The following is a 24,936-nucleotide window of genomic DNA, read 5'->3' as shown; positions in this document are numbered from 1 at the left end:
CGTTCTGAGGGAACGTTTGGTTACTTAACTCTCTTCAAAACACAGTCCCCGACAGCCGGCCGAGATGGCCGAGCAGTTCTACGCGCTACAGTTTGGAACCACGCGACCGCTACGGTCGCAGGTTCGAATCCCGCCTCGGGCATGGATGTGTGTGATGTCCTTAGGTTAGTTAGGTTTAAGTAGTGCTAAGTTTAAGGGGACTGATGACCTCAGAAGTTGAGTCCCATAGTGCTCAGGGCCATTTGAACCATTTTGAGCACTCCCCGACAAACTGTCACGCGGAGCTGTTCCTGAGCAGCCCGAGATGGTGGGAGAGGACCATTACCAACTTCTGCTAAGAAAACGTTTAGCATGAGACATCTGTGGCCAAATCCTCCTGTTCCTGCTCTCTGCCTTCCACTGACATCCTTTAGGTTGGTGGAAGAATAAGAAACCTACCACTTCTCTGCTTCGTTTGCTATTTCATTCAAATCACTCACACATGACCACACTCTTTAAGAAAGTGCGAAAAAACGGACATAAGGACACAGGACGTGCACCTAAGAACGAAAAAAAAATACGTCGACCCATAATGTTTGTACAGGTATGCGGTTTTTGGTTGGGGATAAGATTATTTCACAGTTAATTACTTGCACAAAAGAACGATTTAATTCTGATTTTTGTATATCAGAGAGTATGAAGATTTGTTTTAGCACTAATTTTAATAATGTAACGACACTTATTCTGATGTTACAATAAATATGACTAGACGAATGAATGTTTTAACTACAAAAAACAAAAAAAAACAAAAAAAAACAATCTATTTCTACGGAACTTTCAATGAAACCATACTGAATGACTCAATAGGGTATGTGATTAGGTACGATAAATCCAATCGAACATTTATGTGCCGTAACCAGGTGGTTAGATCGTGCACAGCATCCAGCACCAGCAACACCTTCGCAGTTCTGGACGGCTTCAGTGGCAGCATAGCTCAGTGTTTCTGCAAGAAACTTCCAACGACTTTTTGAGTAGATGTCATGTCAAGCTGTCGCGCTACACAGGGCAAAAGGACGGCCAAGATAATATTATCGCATTTTTCAAATGGTTCAAATGGCTCTGAGCCCTATGGGACTTAACATCTGAGGTGGCTCTGAGTACTGTGGGACTCAACTGCTATGGTCATCAGTCCCCTAGAAGTTAGAACTACTTAAACCTAACTAACCTAAGGACATCCACACACATCCATGCCCGAGGCAGGATTCGAACCTGTGACCGTAGTATTCGCACGGTTCCGGACTGTGCGCCTAGAACCACATCTGATGTCATTCGTCCCCTTGACTTAGAACTACTTAAACCTAACTAACATAAAGACATTACATACATCCATGCCCGAGGCAGGATTCGAACCTGCGACAGTAGCAGCAGCGCGGTTTCAGATTGAAGCGCCTAGAAACGCTTGGCCACAGGGCCGGCGGGTTTTTGATCTACTGTCTTCTTCTTCTCGACAAGCAGAAAGAGAGGTTGTCGACGGATACCAGGTGATGCAAGTGTTTTGTAAAGCAACTGTCATTCAGTTTTATTCATGCTTTGGTTATCTACAATCCTCCTGACACCGTGTGCTTCATATTGCAATGCGTTGACAGGATCAGGAAGTGTACCACTCTGTAATGTTTTCCTTTGTCGTTGGTTCGTCTGCACCATTTCTCGTTCCATTTCATTCTCGTCGTCATATTATAATTCTGATTAGTTACCAAATAGTTACCTACTACAGTGTATATGTAGATATCACACGTTAGAGTATTACACAATGTTCAATATAGATATTTAACAGCTACTTGTTAATCAAACTTTATCGTACCAAAAAATACATATGAAAACTTAACTATACATCTATTGCTGTAAAAAGAGATACAGTCATCTTAAAGTAGATGCATTTTCGGATACTTATTACCTAATCTACAACATCTGTAAATATTCAGCATAAAATTTCTGTTAGGCTGTAATTATTTTATATTCGTGCTTCTTGTATTTCTGTACCATATCAATTTAAGTAGATCTCAAAATGCACGTGGCAGATGAAATCGCTGTAATACAGTTGGGACCATCAGCATTTCGTATTTCGTCGATACATTAGGTATAGTCCGGTGTTAAAGGTACATAAAGGTTGCAATTAAAACACCCCCACAACATGTAGGCTGTATCATCGAACAAAGACTACTAAAGCAACTCTCGAAATATTACGAGAGGTTAGAGATACGAGCCCACTTGAAGTACGATCCTAGCATTTTCCTGGAATGATTTTGCTGAGTTGCTAAATGAGGATGTACGTTTAGAGTTTGGAGCTTTCTCTTTCTCAGAAAGCATCGTATAAGCAATCACTGTCGTCTCAGTTGGTATTAATTTGTACTCATCAAAAAAATGAAAAGGAATTTATCTGTGCCTGATATGACATTACTAGCACCAAGTTGTTCGTGGGACAGAAAACTGCTGTTTGTGTGTGCCTGTTGTATGAAAAAAAATTACGTGTTAGGAATTTGAACAAGTTAACATCCTCTAAAACTGGTCAAAAGCCGTGAATGTGTGGACTATAACGATTTTCCTGGTATACAGTTTTTCCGTTACGTAAATCTGCATTCATTATCTTATTCACAGCCATCTTCTATCCGTTGCATATGAAGAGACTTATAGCAGAGTCATCGATCACACACTCCTGTGTAACGCATGCACACATTCAGATACCCACAAAATACGTAGGAAACATTTCAGCTTGTGTCTGGGTCTATTATTTCTCTTTTATCAGGAGTAAATGAGAATTCTACCCCCCACCCTCCCCCGCCTTATCCAAGGTATTCACTAACTGGATCCCATCTATACCATGCTTAACCAGCTGGGACATCTGGCCTGGAGAAAACCAAAACTCTTCAGTGGGCCTGACTTGAAACAACTCGCACAGCTCCTTGGAGGAGAGAATGAAGACAAAGTAATATAAAAGCCAGAGCTGTCGATTGTCTCTCATTACACAACACATGTCTTGCGAGTCATCGGCGTCATAAATGCTGCTGTCTGCCCATGGGACAAACTGCCTTGCACTCTGCACACAATGAAACACCCGTTAGGTATTAAAAAGAATCTGAAACGTTTCCTCCTTACGTCCTCAAAACGGTTACACAGATATTAATGTGCATGGCCAGTTTTCCCTCCGTCAATAGTAAAGCAGCAGCACCCAACTTCTCCCATTGGGCCTTCTTGCTCTTTCCATTTATCAATCAGTTCCGTCATTGTCTTTTCCCCTATCTTCATAACATCATAATTTCTTAAGATCCTCTTTTTCTCAGGGTTCGGACCCTTGTTGCACGCAGCTCTCACACTCTGATGAAGAAGAAACACCAAACCAGAACATAATCAGTGTACAGTAATGAAATTTCTGGAATACATTTGTGTAGGTAACATATTTAAGCAAACCCTGGGTTAATATAAGTGTGAGACAAACCATTTCAAATGTGAAATGTACCACAATTTCATCTTTGAAATGGTTCATCTCGCACTACCGTTGTAGCTGCCAGAATGTTAAATGCAGGTGTACAAGCTTGCATCCATTGCGTTGTATGCCTGCCGTATGTCGGTTTGTGGGATGGAATTCCATGTCTGTTACACTTGGTCGGTCAATACAGGAATACTGAATGCTGCTGCTTGAGTTGTCGTCAAATGACGTTCCATAGGTGCCCGGTTGTTGACAAATCGAGTGATCCACACTCTGTAGAACATGTTAGATTGCAACAGCGGAATGTGAGAGAGCATTATTCTCTTTTAAAACACCCACCAGAATGTGGTTCATGAATGGCAGCACAACAGGCGGAATCGACATACAATTTTGCTGTCAGGGTGCATGGAATAACCACAATGTGTTCCTCTCATTCGAAATTACATCCCAGGCCATAACCCACATGTAGGTCCTGTGCGTGTCCTACACAGACATGTTGGTTGCAGGCACTCATCTGGCCTCATTCTAACAAGGGAGCCCCCCCCATCGCACCCCCATCACATTTTGTTATAAGTTGGCACAGTGGATAGGGCTTGAAAAACTGAACACAGATCAATTGAGAAAACAGGAAGAGGTTGTGTGGAACTATGAAAAAATAAGAAAAGTATACAAACTGAGTATTCCACAGCGAAGACAGGCAACTTGAAGCCGAGCTTTTCCTCACGAGTATCGTGGTCCTGTGTGGTTAGCGTGAGCAGCTGCGGATCGAGAGGTCCTTGGTTCAAGTGTGCCCTCGAGTGAAATATTAAATTTTTTGGGAGTGATTTTCACATCCACAAGAAAACCTAAATCGGACAAGGTAGAAGAATGTTTTTGTCCGTTCGCCAAGTGTACTCGTACAAGTTAGGTGGGTCGACAACATATTCCTGTCATGTGACGCACATGCCGTCACCAGTGTCGTATAGAATATATCAGACGTGTTGTCCTGTGGAGGAATCGGTTGACTTATGACCTTACGATCAAATGTTTTCGATTCCCATTGCAGAGGCACGTCCTTCCGTCTACTAATCGCACGGTTTTGCAGTGCGGTCGCAAAACATAGACACTAAACATATAACAATGAACAGAGACATCAATGAACGAACGGACAGATCATAACTTTGCGAAAATAAAGAAAGTAAAATATTCACTCCAAAGAAGATTTGAATCAAGCTCCTTTCGTTCCGCAGCTGCTCACGCTGACGACACGCCCACAACGCACTTACGCTTGCATTCTCCTTGATGTTGCATATCTTGCCCATGGTCTCTCCAATGGGAATCGAAAGCATTTGATCGCAAGTTCATAGGTCAACCGATTCCTCCACAGGAAAACACGTTTGATTTATTCTATACGACACTGGTGACGGCATGTGCATCACATGACAGGAATATGTTGTCGACCCACCTAACTTGTACACTTGGCGAACAGGCAAAAACATTCTTCTACCTTGCCCGATTTAGGTTTACTTGTGGATGTGAAAATCACTCCCAAAAATTAAATTTTTCACTCGAGGGCAGACTTGATCCAAGGACCTCTTGATCCTCAGCTGCTCACGCTAACTACACAGGACCACGACGCTCGGGAGGTAAATCTCGCCTTGAAGTTGACTGTCTTCGCTGTGGTCTACTCAGTTTGTATATTTTTCGTATTTTTTCATAGTTCCACACAACTTCCTCCTGTTTTCTCAATTGATCTGTGTTCAGTTTTTCAAGGCCTATCCACTGTGCCAAGTTATAAGTAAATCTGAGGGGGGTGCGATGGGTATGTTCCCTTGTAAGCACATATGGCTGTCACTGGCTCTGAGGCAAATCCAGCTTTCGTCAGAAAACACAACAGGCCTCCACCCTAGACTCCGATCCGGTCAGTGGCCTGCAGGCTACAGGGTTTTAACTCGGTGCGTACTTGAAGTACTTGATTTCGAACAGTTCTTTCTGTCACTGTCATGCTCACTGCTGCAGGTACTGTAAGATGAGGTCTGCTTGTGAATGTGTATTCTGATGACAATCCCTGCCAACAGTCATGTATATTGGCTACATGATGGGCAAGTCTTTTGTAGTATCGCAGAAGGAACATCCAGCTTCTTGTAGCATTATAATACGACCTCGTTCAAGCTCATTAGGTGCTGATAATGGTGTATTTGTCACCTTAAAGACATTCTTAGTTATCATCAACTCGACACGTCCATGGTCAGTAACGTTCACGACCTTTATAGCGTGTATTTGAAGCAAACCTAATTTGCATGCTCATAGTGCTTCTGCCAGCGCCTCTGTTACGGTACTGACGCGAAATCCGAACAGTCATCATCTTTCAGATGCAGAAATACTCCTACGAACATTCGCACACGTCACACAACTCCTTAGTGCTGCGATTTTTTTCCGTCAGTGTAGTTTACAACCATCACTGCGTATCTTGTCTCAACTCTTGTAGTCGTAAACGAATGTAAAGAATGCTTCTTTCTTTCTCTACCTGCAATACACTAAAAACGAAATGGAATATTAATTAGCAGGTAAAATGTCTAGTGTAAGAGAAGACCTGTTCGTGTGTTTGTATGTTGGTAGCGCTATGTAGCGCTCAGCCTTAAAGCTCTGTGTGCACTGCACTTGCTGTTGTAAGTTAATTGCCAGTAGTGATGGAAGTGTGAGATGGACAGCCAGCACTGATGGAGGTTGGGAGTGAATAGCCAGAGGTGATGGAGGTTAGAGGTTTGAAGTGCTAGCGCGAGCGGACGATCTGGACGTGTGTCCGTCATGAGTAATTCAGTTTTGTCGATGATTATATAATTTTTGGAACTGGATGTCACGGACGATTATATACATATTTTTTAATTGTATGTCACATTATTAAAATAAAAATACGTTGTTTGCTTTGCAACAAAGTCTTTCCTTAGCTAACCGCATTCTTAGTAGTAGTTAAAGGCTCCAGTAGTTAGAATCTTTTATTTAACTCGCTGTATTGACGCTTGGTGTATTGCAGTAGTTCGTGTAATGATGATTTTTGATAGGTAAATGGTTTACGATATGTATAGATTATTGTTAGAATTTCTTCTTATTCGGGGCCATTCTTTTGTGTTAATTATATGAAGTTAGGTTATCATTTCTGAGCAGACAGATTGCGTTGCGCTGAGATATTATGGGTCAGTGTTGGGATGACAGGAATAAGTAAAGAAAAAGTTGAGCTGCACTCAGCAGTTTCAGAATCAAATAATGTAGACGTTTCTCCTTCTCAGTGTTTTTAGTTTAAGTAAATATTTTATTATGAAGTTTCACCTGGTGGCCACGTTATAAGCAAATTAAATAAATCAATGAATACAAAAAATAAAAACATTTTCACATACACTAGGCTTTAATTTCTTCTGGGAAACTTTGACCTGGAACAAAATTACCGACCCAGCTATATTCATCCCAATTCAGAGGAGTCACTATGTCTCGTGTAATTTTTTTTCTCCCATTTATTTCCTATTTAAACTGGCTGAGGAACGAATGTTTACCAGGTCGGAATATATGGCATGGGAGACGGCACGGGTACAATTCTACAAGGCGATTTTTTTTCACAGTGTACAAACTCTAGGAACTGATCGATTAGAGGATACGGAAGAAAAAAGGTCTACTAAACTTATGTCCGGAAACTCATAGTTTCCATGCTAGAGACAATTTATTCAATGAGACATTTCTATAGAGACTGCGGTCTACTACGTGCTGTACCACGCAGCCACGGTTACAGTATGCGTTGAAAATGGTTTGTATGTGCCTCGATGCAGGAGTGTATGCACCGTAGCATGTTCTGTTTCACACGTTCACATCGGCCAGGCTGCACAGGAACTGCGTCAAAAGCAGAATAAATACGCGGCTCCAGTGTCTCCACATTTGGAGTGGGCTGTGTGTACACAGTACTTTTGAGGTGGTCCCATAACCAGGAATCGCAAGGATTGAGATCCGGTGGATGAACAGACCATGTCACTGGACACCCTCGTCTGCTCCATCGACCAGAGAAGACACGATTAAGATGCGTCCGGACGTCAACGGGTGCTTTCTGGAGCACCACCATTTAGCAACCACACAACCCTTCGAATCTTCAATGGCACTTCTTGCAGCAGCGGACGCAAAGACAACCAAGTGACATGCCTATAGCTCCGGCCCGTTAAAGTGACATGGAAGGAAGACTGGTCGCAAAATACGGTCACCAATTATCCCGACTCATACATTCCGGCTGCACCGATGCTGATGATTCGCTGCCCCATAACGTGGGGGTTCCCACACATGAGTGTTATGGAAGTTGAAGCTACCACACTGCGTAGAGGTGTGAATAGCGTTGATGACACAAACCCCGATATTGCGTTTGCCTGGTGAAGAGCGGGAGAATTAGGGTCAGTATCGGGTCAATCACCAATGTGTGGCAACATCAGCGCACAGACGGACGTTGTTCTATTTTGGCATTACAGCTAACCTACACAGATGGTTGAAAAATCCTATGGCAGGGCTTGAAGAATTCCTCACCGACACAAAGGACTCCCTGCAGAGGGCAAAGAATCCACCGGCCGTGATGCGTAGCGGCCGCTGGGCTCTGAGCATCAGAAGCAGCAGCGACCGTTTGATGCCCGTGGGGCACTCCTGCACGGACGGCACCGCGTCGTAGGCCGAGGATGCCACTTTTTCGCTCTGCAATAAACGACTAAGTATCACCAACAAATCAATAGACGACCTGGGCTTTCCATTTTATAGATTTCGTACCTGATACTAGTGGCTACGACAAATTAGGTGTTTTAATGAAAAAGCTGGAACTTTGGCAATTTGTGATAAGGACTTATGGAACTAGACTGATGAGGTCATCGGTCCCGAGGTTTATGCACTACTTAATCTAACTTAAACTAACATACGCTAAGGACAACACACACACTCATGCCCGAGGGAAGAGTCGAACCTCCGCCTCCGACGGGAGGGTGTGGGGGAGGGGGGGGGGGGGGAGGGACCGTGACAAGACGCGTCAGCTACAGCGTAAAGCAATCAAAGAGCTGTTTCTGGTTTAAAAGAACTATAACTTAAGAAATTTGCGGAACATTTATGGTGTCTTGTCCTGGCTCCGTTCTTCCTAGGCCATCTATCACAGAGATTCTGGTACGCGTCATCTCTGTGCCATACTACAACGTTTGTGACTGTGTATACAGCGACTCTGGATGTGTGACTACCCGAAAAATACTACACCGTTTGATGTGTGCCCTGACGTCATCGCTGACGTGGATGTCCGTTGACCGGAATGCCATCTTCCGTGCAGAACACGATCGTAAGGTTATCGTGACTTAGACGCAGGACGGGTGCTTCAATTTTAGACACCAGTGTGAAATCTAAAAAGTGGAGCGACGTACAGACAACATGCAGACCCGTATCACTGGATCCATTGAGAAGCCAAGCAAAACCTTAAGAATGAATGATCTATCGGTTGGCAAAGAACTTATTGTCCGCTGACTGCTACGCTACATGTACAATAATAAACAATTAAGTATCAGCACGTCAAATAAATCTTAGATATATACAGCAACCTTATGATGATTCTCAAAAACTACTTGCAAATGAAAGAAAGGCTTTGATGCGGAATTGGCGTCAGTGTCAGTGTACTTTATGTCTGTCGAGTAAGCCATCTCCAAAATATTTGAAGTATCCAGATGCACTGTGTTTATTTGTAACGTTGGCGATCACACTCAGACTTCCAGACCACACGTGAACGCCCAAGCTCCAGAAATAGAGCAGGGCGGTGCCAGCATAGAGAAGAACTCAGACACAGACAGCAGTCTGCGGAGATGGATATCAGCGCAGGTGAACGGTTCAGGCTACCTCAAGGGCGGGCTCGACGCGGCGAGCCGGACGGGCAACTGCAACAGCCAAAAGGTTAAGCTGTTCTTATTAATGCAGTGAATGGGCATGTGACAATGCAGTGACGAACGTTTGTGCCTCATGCCATTTATTTTACAGTTTTTATATTTTTGACACATCGTTTTATACTTTCTACTAAAAATTTATTTCATGACTTTTTCTCTGGTCGCCCACATGGCACTGTAGGAAGGCGAGGAATCGCTTCACCATCTCGCAACGAGTACAGAGAGCTTTAGAGTCAATTTTTGTGCTCTTGTGCTCTCGTGTTCGTGTTGACTCCCACTGTTAAATGCAAATATGCTTTAAGTAAAGTCAGTTGTAGAACACATCGTCAGTCAGTCGTGAGCACAGAGTTACGTCTTGTTGTGGCTATTGCACGTGGTGCTACGCTAAACGAATATAGCGCATTGAACGGGGAGAACTCTAAACTGAATACTGTCTCATAAAACCATGTGGCTCCAATAAGTATTTGCCGTGTGCACGATTGTGCAAAGCTTAAATGTTATTTAAAATCTTGTTACAACTCTGGGCCTGTTCCATATTCTTCTACTGATTGACTATATACCTTTAAGTGAATCTGGAATTCCTTTTAGTGTATTGTGAATTCCTATATTCTCTTAAATCAAATACTTTTTCATGTATGTAACTGTTGTACTGTTCACTTACCCGTAAGTATACATAACTACGTACTATTTCGACAATTAGTGTCTTGAAGATTGGTGGTAGCAGTAGCAGCTAGGGAGGAACTGGTTAGTAATGATTTTACTAAATTTTCTGTTAGAGATAAGTAAATATTTTACGTCGACTATTGTCATACCCTTTTAAATGCCGAACACTGTATAATGTAAAATATGTGGGCAACCCTTGTGGGGGCGCATTTCATAATTTTCTATTAATGACTGTTATTATTTCAAGAACAAATTTTATGTCGTTCAGCACTGCCGCAGTTGTTCGGCAGTCAAGAAACCTTTTGTTTATGTTAGTGTTTTCCACCTTATTAAATTGATATTTGCAAGATAAGTAAAGCGATGGTACAAATAATGAGCTCTACATTTTCACAACCTCCAGCGCGAATTCCACTCCACCTAAATCACATGCCGCACAAGCCTGCAATGATCCTTGGTATCTGAACACCTCCACCTCCACACAACTCATATCACGGTTATTTTTAATATGTATGTGCCGTGATCCTATTTCACAAAAATAGTTTAATGCTATAGTATTGGTTGTTTGTCCACTAGTTTCCTTAAAAAGGCAGAGTACCGGATCTTGGCACCACAGTATCGTGAGGAGTAGTATAGGTCGAATGGCGCTTCTTTCTAAAAACATTGTGTCTTAAAATTCAACACTATAATTCAAGATATTCGTAGGATCACTGCAGTCTAAGGTGTGTGTATTTTACGCAGAGAAGACGTCGCCGCAACAACAGGCGTGCCATTAGTTCTGCCTAGAGAAGGTGGCGTTGACCCATTAACGTCGACAGGTACGCATCCGTTGCAGTTCTCCAACACCTGTCCAATAATTTTGACGAAGTTGTACGATCTGTGACGAGCATGCGAAGGTGGTCTCGTGCAGTGCTCGCGTTTTGTGCAGTAGTGTCTGCTCCTCGCTACCTACCTGATAGCACCTGTCTAAAATCTTTAGTCTGTGACATTAATATCAATAGTAGTAGGTGTGTATGTTTATTTTTTTCTCTGTAGTTTAGATAATTTAAAAAAAATTCCTATGTGAGCAAAAGTTGAAATATGCATGTATGTTTTGATAAGGAAAGAAACATTGAGAACAGTCTTAGGTAGCGAGAAACAAGCTCTAATATTTTGAAGACATGCAGAATTAAATATTTAATGTCTATGGGTGTAGCATCGTCATCCGTCTGCATACAGTGTATGATATAATAAAACTGCACATACTATCATAAATTAATAACGACAGAAGGACGTGAGGGCCTGCTTTTCAATATATTACATGTAGTACACGCATGAACTATTTTGCATGTTGCATTGAATATTTAACATCTTTTAGCCTTCCGCTTCTAGTGTCATGCTGTGAAATACGTACTACACCCAACTCTGTGCACGTAAATCCGAAATGGGAAACAGTTAATTAAAAGAATGATCGTTTAAGGGGGTAGGACGTCAAACGGGCCTACTTGGAGCACAGGAGAGGCACCACTGAACATTTTAATTTCCACTGTCTATACTTTTACAAATAAATTCGTAAAACTTTGTCAGCATGACCAGGAAGGATTCAGAAGTCACACTCTCAGCAGTGGATGTTCGAAACCATAAGAAATACCTTTTTTACATGTGAAATTTCTTGTTTTTTCACTTACTAATGGCAGCATTTGTTGCTGTAGGTACACTTTTCTTCATAAGTAAGAGAGATTCTTCGATGAATTTTGCACAGCATACAAACCATACTTAAAGGTGCATGACACTCTAGAATTTTCCAAATCTATTAAAAACTGTGATAGAAATTGAGGTAATTATCAATAAAGTTAGTGTTTTTGCTAATCATGAAGTTTAAAATATAACAGTTCATTCGTTTTTTCATAAATTAAATAAATTCTAGTGTTTTATACACCTGTGAGTATGGTGTACCTATAGCAACAAATGCAGCATTAGTAAGTGAAACAATAATAAAAATTCACACGTACAAAAATTTATTTTGTTATGTTTTCGAACTTCCACTGCAATGGGTGTGAATCCTGAATCCTTCCTGGTGATGCTGCCAAAGACGTCCTAACACTCCCTTAACAAAACCCTAATTTTCTGTCGCGCATGTAATTGTAATATTTCAGTGAGGCTTCGTAACAACTAGTCCCAAAAAGCATCCAGCAGCCCAGCGTACGTAACTTCACCTTACTCAGTTCGTGTAACCTAATTAGCAATCACACAATTTCTGGTGATTATAACTGTGCCTGAGTTATGGCTTAGTAGCCGTCAATTTAATCATCAGAGTGACTCTCGTTTCTGTAGATACTTTACTTCTAACGAAACCAAGTTTCCTACCAGTCTATGTGGTATACTGAAACTGATTGTATACAAAGAATGATGGGGCTCTCGGCAAAATAAAAACGGTGGGAACAGAGATCAACAAGCACTACATAGAAGCATGCAAAAACAAACTTTACAACGTACAGTTACAAGTGTTTGGTTAACAAGCAGACATAAAACCATTCATGGAATACACAATTACAGATCTCTAAGAAAATTTACTTTTACACTTCAGCGAGGTAACAACTTGAATTTAGTAACAGATGCTCTCGTTTCTACAGTCCACTTAACCTCTTCAATTGTTAAGTGCTGCTTTTATGGTCGACCCCAGAGATGACGGGCTAGCCTGTCTTGTTGCTAACTTACGGCTTTCCTATGCTACCTTTTGGAGGGGTGTTGCTTCGCTGCATCCGGCCAGGACCTCTGAAAACCTTAAAGGCCACAACGGTTTTGTTTGATGTTCACCAAAACTACTGCTTCATCCATTCTCATTTTTCATGAAGAAACTCTTATTCTTTTGGTTGTGTGTTGTATGATGTGTCATAACTTTTGTTGCTTTTGAGTAATACTCACTTCCCCCAAACGAAAGACACACACATACGCACACACACACTTGGCGACATATTTTCCTTCCAAGTAATAGTATCTATCAATAATATGCTGACAGCAGATCATGATGTCTCATAAACATTGTTCTTGCGTCAAGCACAGATCATCCACTGCACACTGTCGCTAACATACAGGCCAGAGAACAACAATCTAGTTTCGGAACAATACTGCGAATTGGAAAAAATGAGCTCTGGAAGTTGGTAGCAGATCGTAGAACTAGTATGAGTCAAAGCTGTAGCCGACTGCATTTTATTGGCACAGTAGCCTCATTCAGAACTAGAATGATGCTGTCAAATACACTTGATTACGTCTTAATTTTTTGAAACAACAGCGAAGCTACTTTCTTTAGAAGCCCCACTTATCAACCTAGCTTTGAATTTCCTGCTAACTTGTAAGTCCTCTCTTCTCTTTCCCCATGCTTGGTTGTATCTCCAATGTTTGTGTATGGCAATGGTTTGTTAGTCAATGGACACCTTCATCTCATTGCCCCTCTTGGGGTTGTTCGTCAGGGACATATCTGAGGAGGATAACAGGCTTCAACCCATCTCTTTTCCCTATACCACCCACAACAACACAGAGTGAACATGACGCTAGAGAAGCAGTAGCCACAGTCACTGACTCTATATAGCCTCACATCTACTATAAGCATTAGAAGTGATGTCATTTGAAGAACGTCAACCAATCAAGAATCAAAAAGCAAAAATATATTATATTATACAGAAAATTTATCTAGAAAATTATTCCATTTCTGTGTTTATCGTTGCTGAAAACTGTTACCTACCTCCGAAATGAGGTCGTCCCCGAACCAGCAGTACACGAAGAGGTCAAAAAGTGTGTTGAGCAGGTAGCTGCTTGTTTTACCAAGTTCTTGCACACCCTTAGCCCTCTGAAAGAAATGCAAATTCATTATTACCCACTGCATTTCCTACGTCAACAACAACACAGAACCATCACTACACTGTTCAGGCGTTCATTAGTTAGCCACATGACACATACATTCTTGACACATTGTTAAGGATATGACGATGTTGCAAGACAGCATTTCTGCAGCTATTCGTGTCTAAGTATTGGATCAACAACAAAGGAATACACCCCGGTGATATGAAACTGAGACCTTAGGCTCTCACTCTTATTATTCTTCTTACCAGTGCAGATCAGCTGTTTTAATTGAAAAGTTATTTACTCAGTCAGAAACGGTACAGGGGTAGCAATTTACTGCACGTTGAAGAATCCAACAATGCTTTCAGATGTAACACACCCATGTTCCTGGACACTGTTTCACTTAAAATATATTTTACTATGTTAAAAAAGTACAAAAATAATATTTCTAAAAATTTATAATGCTGCTTTAAAAGAAAGGTATACAGTATCTATTGGCGTACTGGTAGTGGAAGACAACGTGAAACGAAAATATGTGTATTTAAGAGATGCTTGACACAGGTCGCAGGTCGTATAAACGGGTTTCAGCATAATACAGAACCTTTAATCCTCGAAGCTGGTACTCCTCCACGAACGGTTCAGTATGCGAATCTAGAAACAATAATAAATATATGAGAGGCGGCATTTACTCAGTAATTCACAAACATATCATTTAGAGATCCTAAGTGAAATGTTTGTAAATTACTGAGTAAATGGCCCCTCTCCATACATATCTGTGAACAAGTATCGTCAAAGTAGAAAAGAGAAATTATTACGCATGGAATCTCAGTGAAAAGTACAGCTGGAAACTATAAAGTATGTTGGTATATGTTTAGTCATACAAGGCACCTCAAGTGTCAAGATCACCAGGAATCTATCATACACAGTCAAAAATATTTATCTATTCCGTTTGCGATTTTCATGAAACATTTAGTATAAATTTTGAAATCTCTGTATGTTCATATACAAGTGTAGACGATTCATGGAAGTTATTTCATTACAACGCTAAAAAGAACGTGAATTAGCAACATTTTCTGGCATGTTATAAATTTTTGTCAATTTTGTATGTATTATTCTGTGGATATCTCAAATTTCACTTCAGAATGTACTACAGTCTCCTACATATAAGCAAGTGTCGGATCTTGACATCATCAATAAAGGTCGTTCAACAACCAACCGAACACGCTATGATGCAGCTGTACTTCGAGAGGTACAATGGGAATTAAATACGTCACTGAAACTTGGGAGATAGACAAGCACACAAATGAACATCACAAATTATACACAATAATCTGAAAGGTGGTGTTCGGAATTTTTCTTCCCATACTGAGCGTACTGATGTCATAGTGACAGCAGAACGGCAAGGTTACGTGGGTAAATGTGTGTTACAGCCACTTTAAGTTAGTATGTATGGGACTGACATTCCACAAAATAACATTAAAGGAAAGGCAGAAGAAAACTTTCAAGTTGTGGCTCCAAATAATTTCGTGATTTCACTTTAGCCTTCCTGTAGAGTAGCATGGCTACAGGGAATTTGGATCACGTTTCAAGCACCTGCCGTTAATCAGCTCTGCAGTCAATTAAATCCAACGTGGTTGTGGAAGTTTAAAAATGAAAGATGGCATTGGTGGCATATTCAAAATTGGCAGATGGCATTGGCAGGAAAATGAAAAGATACAATGTCACCAGGCTAGCCCAACTGTGAAAATGGCATAGCAACAAAAATTCTGTGTGACAGAATTACCTGACTCATTTCAGACGACAAAATGGCATCTCGTTGAAAGCTATTAAGTTGATATGGATTTCACACCATGTTTAAAAGCGCTTGAATGTTCTGAATTATTTACCATAAACGGTGACGGCTGTAATGTGCAGTGTTTCTACATCTGTGTTGTTTATCAAAATATGTAAGTCTCAACTTCATTGCTTAGAACGATGCTATTTTCTAAAGTAGCTGAATGACTTGAGTTATTTATGAAACCTTCGTCACATACCCAACCACCCGCAAAGCCACACACACACACAAATTCAGATCTCCCAATCATAGCCCAATACTTTACCAGAAGTTAAAACAAAGGTTTTTGAAGACATTCGAGCACTTTACTAGCGACTAAAATGAAACAAACAGTCAGTGCGTTGCTGCCATGGTGAAATGTAGCAATATTCTGAATGCTCTGAAATTTTATCATTACACTGCTGTATAAAAAATACATAAGCATTCACTCACACACACACACACACACACACACACACACACACACTAACTCACTCACAAACACATGCACTCATGCTCATAAACACATGTACAATGGTTATGTGACTTAGAATGTTTAATCCACATCTAAAATATCTGTTAAAATATGTAAAGAGGGTAACAGTATTTCCACATTTAAGATATGGGAAATCATAAGTAAGAATCACACACAAAATATTTCTGTCATGTGACACATAGTTATCACCATATCTTACTTCAAACCTGAAATTGCGCTAGAGTTCTTCTGCAGCCTATCCTTGTATGGCGCAATTTGTTGCAATTTCCCTCTGTTGTGGTGCTTTTTGCTACAATTTTGCTGTATCGTAATTCAGTATGGATCAGTTCATTACAGTTTGATAGATGCTTACTTGTAACTGAGAATACCATTTGCAATACAGTAAGTGATACAGAATGGTGCAAGCTGTAACAATTTTTCTGTACAAGGTTGACGTATGTGGAAAAATATTATATAGTCTCCACTATGCTGCAGCAGATAAAAATATTTTGCACTGCAAGGTAGAGTTTTTATATTAGTGTGGGATCACTGTAGTGTATAGTTGATTTTATATCAGTGTAGCTGAACTAAAACAACTTTTAAGGAGTAATGCAGATAGTATAAAAGTGAGAATCACATTCTATCTCTGGTAAAGAGATCAAAAATTCTGACAAGAGTATTTTAAACAACACGTTAGATCAGCAGTAGTGTCGTGTGAGTTTTGTAATGATGTAGAACAAATTATTATCTCTTTTCGTAAATAATACTGATAAATTTAGATTTCTTCAAAGTGAGGCACAATAATATAGAACTACACTCACTGACAAGTGTTCATTAACCTGCAACTTATATCAGTAGTTATGCAGTGTGTTTTACATTATGTAACAGATATCCTTTTGTTTTTCTACATGATACGGAAATTATTTATTGAACTGTATTACAAGGATAAAACCAGTCTTCATGAAAATACAGCTTCACCTAAAAGCTATGTCAGTAGCAGCGTAATATATATATATATATATATATATATATATATATATATATATATATATATAACATTATAGGTTTTTGATCGAATTTTCTCATGTTGAGAGACTAGAAAGATTGGCCTGTTTTACTTGGTAGAAAGACAAAATTAAATTAAACTAAAAAAACTTATTACATCCATAATCTCAGAAATGCTTCTTTACTTTCAACAATTGGTTTCAACAAACTTGAAAGATCATACAGAAGATGACAGCAAAGTCTGTCAACAGCAGAAAATAAGGAATTTATATTATCTTTCCTGCAGAAGGGTTTTTTGTGTTGTTGTTTTACCAAGAATGCATTTTTCCATAATTTGATAAATAGTATAAATAAATTTTGGTTTATGTAAGTCTGGTACAGTTATCGAACGATGCTAATGGAAAAGTGCAGTTTAACTTTCCTAGTACTACTAGGGTCAATATCACCTAATAACCATATTGGGAATACATATCTCTCTTGGTTTCAATCCTATATGACTTGCTTCCTCTGAGTCAACTGTATCCAATGTTGTATTGCGCAGTGTAATATTTAGACCACACTAACATTTCTTCATGTCTTTTAGGGCTGAATACCGCTAGAGTCAGTATGAGCTAAATGTAAATGACCTGTTAGGTTAAACAGTTGTAATTTATGTTTCTAGGTCAGTTCATTAAAATACTGCCAATATATTCCAATTAAAATACTTGGGCTCTTTATTCCCCTGGGGAAACACAGTGAAACAAAAAAATCCTAGTACTATGAGGGTTAAATCGTAGATTGCGACATTAGGCAAATATACAAGCCATGTGTACTTAAATTTTTAATGTTATATATCATTTCAGTTACAAAAGTAGTGTAATATCTGTTTTGTGCTCGATGTATTTATATATTTTGGTATATAATAGAGATGATTTTATTTTGGTTCTAAACAGAACATTTGCGATCATAGATTTATAATTATATTTGTGTTACGTAATAATAGCTTGCATGTTTTCTGTACTTGATATTGTGGTACATTTTGATAATTAAACTTATTTTAGAGCAAAGAACTTTCCGCTCTTTATGGAAACCTTTCCATCATTGCTATCGCCTGTATTGTGTTGTGCTTACTATCTGTAATTGCTGCATTATGAAGTTATTCTTGCGTATTTCGTAAATGTGCATTTTAAGTGATACAATGCATTAAACTCCCGTCAAACTGCAATATTTCTAGCACCGTTTGTTGTGCGAATGTATAAGAAAATTTATTGTCAGTGGATAAACCAGATCCCACAGGTCTGTCAAGATCGAGAGCATTAAATCGGTTGTTTCATCGAACCTATTATACTGATTATATTTTGCTTTTGTGTAACAAGATGAATTATCGTCATCGTCTTTAAAATGGTGTTTGGTGAGGTGAATCATTAATATGAAACATCTGTTAACATCATGTGATGATAGTTTCATCTTTGTCCTACCAGTAACATAGCCTGAAGTAGGACAAAGATCGAAATGCCGATTTTTTACGTATTATGACAAACATTACACTCAGTTTAGGTACAGAAATAGCATAGAGGCACTTAATTTGAGAGTTCACAGTGATGTTCTAGGCATTATGTGAAACATGGTAATAACTGTGTGACTCTAAACATAAGCGTTCTGTTTCCTGCTAACATATTTGTAACTTCATACTTTAGACATGGAGTTACGGTAAATTACGTCCTCGACATAAAAGTTCTGTTGCTGATGAAGCTTGGATGGTTTTGAAATTGGGCTAGTTACAATGATGAAATTTTTTAAAGTTCCTCACCTTCACCTTCCTGAATGTTTTTGAATTTCCCATTACTAACATCTTACAATTATGAATTTTCACCTTTGATTTTGGCAACTGCAGCATCGACTAGCAATGTCAGAAATGCTACATAGATTCTATTCTCGTAATTTCTTCATAATTCAACAACTGCTACTCATGGTCTCCTTGTTCACCCAAAAATGATTAACATACTGTAGTTGTGCTTAGAACATTTTCCTGTAAATTTATACAGTATATGCTGCGACCATCCATTCTTCCAATGTGTGTAGCCCGAATATGTCATGGTATTTCTTGTAGTAAACGTGATAGAATAATTATGCTCACTAAGGCAATAGCGATATAAAAGAAATTGAAACATGGATGATGTTTTCGCTATCAGGAGAAGCCAGTATGAAAAAGCAGTGACAACATTTAACAAATGCGATATGAGACTGTCACACTAAAATCGTAGACTCATATAAACTCACATTGTCTGAAGCAAATATATCTGCATACATTCCCGTGGCATTGTAAGAAAAAATTCTATTTCTGCGGCCACATATTAATAACAGAACACTGGGAGTACTTAAGAACAACATTTTTCCGTTGTAGGGAAACAGACTTAAGCTCATTGTTCTGTCGAGGTCATTGGAGACGATTCTCAGTAGCGTCACATGAAACAACATATGTGTTTCTGAAGCAAAATGTATAACGCTATTCGATGGTACATTATATACACTGAACTGAGTGACATGTGATTTACCTTTGCAGCCTGAAACAGAAGCAAGCAGATTGATGTCCCATTGGCGAGGCATTGTCCAAGTAACATCCTGCCTAAACACTGCTCCAGTAGCTCAACATTCCTGCCAACATGTCAAGAATAACAATTCACCTTAGATGCATGCTCTTATTAATGAATACAATGCGAGTGAGGCATTTAACGTTAATCTGGAATGGTAAAGTGCCTAATAAAGGTAATCTCATTAAACCATTTAAGCTGAATTATCAGTTTCTGGCGAAATATACTTTTTGATAGATAACTGCATACATAGAAGAAAACAGATAGTCAGAGGCTACGACGAAAGTAAGAAGCAAATTAATAAATGATTCAACAGCCTTGCGAATAATGAGCACTGCCGGGCGGGGCAGCCGTGCGGTATATTGCACCTTGCACGGTTCGCACAGGCCACCCCTTCGGGGATCGAGTCCTCCTCGGGCATGGGTGTGTGTGTTCTTCTTAGTGTATGTTAGTCAGATTGCGTAGTGCGTATGTCTAGGGACCGATGACCTCAGCAGTTTGGTCCCATAGCAACTTACGACAAATTTCCAAAAAATGACGTCTAAGGTCTATGATTTTATACAGTAAGGACAGACGAGGCCGCTTATACCAAACAATGAATCCCAAGTACCAGACTGAGAATATCATGCCGATGAGAGTTGCAGCATCCGATAACGATTGTAACTGGGTAATCCCATTCTATTTTGCTAATCAGAATACAATTCGATTTTGTGAGGTGTTCATCTCGTACGCACTTTTTATTTTAGTAATGATTTCTTGCCTTGTCTATCAGCTTATACAAATTGCACCTGAAATGCTATGAAACCGGTTGTGGCTCTAAATAGATGATATATTTTCAGTAAAATATATGAAGGCTGTGGCTACCCTGACTGCAGAGTCTGTTACGCTCTGAATAGTGTTCATAAAATCTCCTGTGTAGGAAATGGGCTGCCAGACGGATACATTTTGGTACTATGTTTTAAGATAACTTCATTGTCTACTACGTTCTTCTCATCACTGAGTAAGTGGTCAAAGATTTTTATGGCTTATTACATAACTGTTTTCTATTTCACACCAAGGCTGAATGGAGCGTTGTGCATGTGGAAATCCTTGGCATTTTATCCACAAATTCGGATTTTATTCACAATCCAGAAGTTGGTTGGTTGGTTTTGGGGTTTGATGGGGGCTAAACATCGAGGTCATCAGTCCCCTGTTCCAAACAGACATACTTGTAAAAGGCCTATACAGCAAAAGCGTAACCTCTGCACCCAGAGGGAAAAATGCAGAGGTGGCGGAACCTAGAACATTAAGAAAATCTGTAACATTCGATGTGCAGCTCAGTTTTTTATCAACATAAAAAACAATTACTTAATGACTTTCAAGAAAATATTGTTTTCACATATAAACATTGAAGATGCATCGAGCTTGAACGTCATGATTGCCTTGTTAATAAAGACAGCTAGTTCATTCGTTTTGGTATGCTATGGTAGATCCTCTGTATATTTGAAAACCCAAGAGCAGACCATCAAATCAACTACATTGATTATTTACAATTATAAAAATGATCTTTACTTCTTCCTTCTCTACACTCCCTGGTTTATGAAAGCAATATTGTTGTTGTGGTCTTCAGTCCAAAGACTGGTTTAACGCAACTGTCCATGCTACTCTATCCTATACAAGCCTCTTTATCTTCGAGTAACTGGAACCTACATTCTTCTGAATCTGCTTACTGTGTTCATCTCTTGGTCTCCCTCTACGATTTTTACGCTCCACGCTAGTGCTAATGCTAAACTGGCGACCCCTTGATGCCTTAGAATACGTCCTACCAACCGATCCCTTCTTCTAGTGAAGTTGTGCCACAAGTTTCTCTTCTTCCCAATTCTATTAAATAGCACTTTATTAGTTACATCATCTATCCATCTAATCAGAAGCGTTCTTCTGTAGCACCACATTTCTAAAGCTTATATTCTCTTCTTGTCTATTCATAGTGCATGTTTCACTTCCATACATGGATACAATTCATGCCAATACTTTCAGAAAATACGTCCCGTCACTTAACTCTATATTCGAAGCTAGTAAATTTCTCTCCTTGGAAAACACTTTTCTTGAACTTCACCAATCTACATTTTATGTTCTCTCTACTTCGGCCATCATCAGTTATTTTGCTCCCCAAATAAGAAAACTCATTTAGTACTATGAGTGTCTCGTTTCCTAATCTAATTCCCTCAGCATCAACTAACAAAATTAGACTTCGTTCCATTATTGTCGTTTTGCTTTTGCTGATGTTCACCTTATATCCTCCTTTCACCGACACTGTCCATTCCGTTCAACTGCCCTTCCAAGTCTTTTGTTTTCTCTGACAGAATTAGAATGTTATCGGCTAATCTCAAAGTTCCTATTTCTTCTTTTTAGACATTAATTCCTACTCCAATTTTTCTTTTGTTTCCTTTACTGCTTGCTCAATATACAGACTGAATAACAAGGGATAGGTTACAGTTCGGTCTCACTATCTCCTCAACCACTGCTTCATTTTTCTACCCCTTGACTCTTACAACTGCCATCTGGTTTCCATAAAAATTTTAAATAGCCGTTCTCTCCGTGTGTTATACTCCTGCCACCTATAGAATTTGAAAGAAAGTATTCCAGTCAACATTGTCAAAAGCTTTCTCTAAGACTACAAATGCTATTGACGTAGGTTTGCGTTTCCTTAACTTATCTTCTATGAGAATTAATAGGGTTAATATTGTCCCTCGTGTTCCTACATTTCTCCTGAACCTAAAGCGATCTCCTCCGAGATCAGCGTCTACAAGTTTATCCCTTTATGTGTATAGAATTTATGTTAGGAATTGGCAACCGTGACTTATTAAACTGATTATTCGGTAATTTTCGAACCTGTCAGCACCTGCGTTCTTTGGAATTGGTATTATTATATTCTTACTGAAGTCTCATACATCTTGCTCACCAGATGGAAGAGTTTTGTCGTGGCTGGCTCTCCCAAGGCAGACAGTAGTTATAACGGAATTTTATCTACTCTTGTGGTCTTGATTCGACTTAGGTCATCCAGCGCCCTGTCAAATTCTTCAGGCAACATTGTATCTCCCCTGTCATCTTCATTACGTCTTCATCTACGTCTTGATCTGCTTCTCCCTTCTGTATACCCCTACTACCTTTCTGCTTTCCCTTCATTGCTTAGGACTGGTTTTCCATGTAAGCTCTTGATATTCATACAAGTGGCTCTATCTTCTCCAAAGATATCTTTGATTTTCCTGTAGTCGGCATCTTTCCTATCCCTGGTGACATATCCTTCTGCATCCTTACTTTTGTCCTCTAGCCGTTTCTACTCAGCCATTTGGCACTCCCTGTGAGACTCATTTTTCAGACGTTTGTATTCCCTTTCCTGCTTATTTTATTTTTATATTTTTATATTTTCTCTTTTCATCTATGTAATTCAATGTCTCTAGTGTTACCCAAGGATTTCTACTAACCTTCGTCTTTTTAAGTACTTGATTTTCTGCTGCCTTCAGTATTGGATCTCTGAAAGCTACCCATTTTCTGCTACTCTATTCCTTTCCCCTGTTCTTGTCAATCGTACCATAATGCTCCATCTTAAATTTTCTAGAACTCCTAGTTCTTTCAGTTTACCTGATCTCATCTTGTCAAACTCCTACCTTTTTGCAGTTTCTTCAGTTTAATCTAAAGTTCATAGCTAATAAACTGGGCTCAGAGTTCCCCTCTACCACTCGCAATGTGTTACAATTTAAAATCTGGTTCCTAACTTTCTGTCTAACCATTATATAATCAATCTGAAACCTTTTTTTTTTGTCTCCAGGTCTCTTCCACACATAAAGACTTCTTTTATGAGTCTTGAACCAAGTGTTAGCTTTGATTGAAATATACTCTGTACCAAATTCTACCATGCAGCTTCGTCTTTAATTCTTTTCCCCCAGTCACATCAACATCACTGATTGCACTATTAATGTGAGTCATTATACACTTGAACTCTCTTACAATGACCCTATATATCTTGCAATATGAAAATAGGTCTACTTTCTTGCTAGTCTCGACCTCTTCATATACTATTTTTATCTTTACATGTGATTTATAGTTCATTTCGCACTCCATGACTTTTCTTGTTTTGTGTCTGCTGTACTCTTGAGTAGAAGAACTCTTGTAAAACATCGATGTAAGTTCTTCTGGGGTTTTCACTCTGCAGCAGAGTGTGCTCAGATATGAAACTTCTTGCAGATTAAAACTGTGTGCCGGACCAAGACTCGAAATCGGGACCTTTGCGTTGCCGGGCCAAAGGTCCCAAATTTGAGTCTCGGTCCGGCACACAGTTTTAATTTTCCAGGAAGTTTCATATCATCGCACACTCTGCTGTAGAGGGCAAACCTTATACTGGTTACATCCCCGAGGGTGTGGCTAAGCTATGTCTCCTCAATATCCTTTCTTCCAGGAGTGCTAGTTCTGCAAGGTTCGCAAGGGAGCTTCTGTGACGTTTGGAAGGTAGGAGGCGAGATACTGGGAAAAGTAAAGCTGTGAGGACTGAGAATGAGTCGTGCTTGGGTAGCTCAGATGGTAGAGCACTTGCTCCCGAAAGGCAAAGTTCCTGAGTTCGAGTCTCGGTCCGACACACAGCTTTAATCTGCTAGAAAGTTTCAGTGTAAGGCTTCAGTGCATCAAGCATAATTTAAAAAGGTAAGAAGATAGCAGAAAATGTTTAACGGTATAAAATTATAATTCACGGTAATGTATAGCGATTTATTACTTACGATCTCACGCCAACTAGATGTTATGTTATTACTAGTTTAAAGGCAGAAAGGGTGTAACATTTACCGATCGGAGCATTCTATAACGTTTACAGACTGTATCTCTTTTTCTTATCATAATCAACTATTGAATAATACTCAGAGATAATTTTTGTTAAGCAGTATGGTGCGATTAACCTCCGACTTTACATTCCTCGAATGTATAGCAAAAAAAACATACTAAAATAACGTAGTTTGGAGCAGTTTCGATCCGATGTATTACATAAACTGCTTACTTTCCTAATACTTAAGAGTATAACCACAAAAAGCATTAGACAGCAATATTAGTGTCGTAAACAGAGGTGGAACACGTGGGGCAATACAGACCTTACGTCTTATCTTAGATGGAAGATTAAGGAAAGGCAAACCTACTTTTCTAGCATTTGTAGACTTAGAGAAAGGTTTTGAGAATGGTGACTGGAATACTCTCTTTCA

At 39.5% G+C, this 24,936-nt stretch overlaps 1 protein-coding gene across 1 annotated transcript in view; it reads right to left on the bottom strand.

Moving 5' to 3' along the window:
• Window positions 1-2,997: 2,997 nt before the first annotated feature.
• LOC126278834 (uncharacterized) overlaps window positions 2,998-24,936 on the bottom strand; it is a 53,905-nt gene continuing 31,966 nt past the window's right edge. The window contains exons 3-7 of the mRNA XM_049979110.1: window positions 19,679-19,778; window positions 13,754-13,858; window positions 7,997-8,158; window positions 3,206-3,351; window positions 2,998-3,073 (exon numbers count right to left, since the gene is read on the bottom strand). Of these exons, the coding sequence (XP_049835067.1) occupies window positions 2,998-3,073; window positions 3,206-3,351; window positions 7,997-8,158; window positions 13,754-13,858; window positions 19,679-19,778 (589 nt within the window). The remainder of the gene's footprint in view (window positions 3,074-3,205; window positions 3,352-7,996; window positions 8,159-13,753; window positions 13,859-19,678; window positions 19,779-24,936) is intronic.

The sequence above is a fragment of the Schistocerca gregaria genome, chromosome 6 (assembly GCF_023897955.1).
Source record: "Schistocerca gregaria isolate iqSchGreg1 chromosome 6, iqSchGreg1.2, whole genome shotgun sequence".
Classification (NCBI taxonomy): Eukaryota; Metazoa; Arthropoda; class Insecta; order Orthoptera; family Acrididae; genus Schistocerca; species Schistocerca gregaria.
This window is presented reverse-complemented; position numbering and strand designations above follow the sequence as displayed.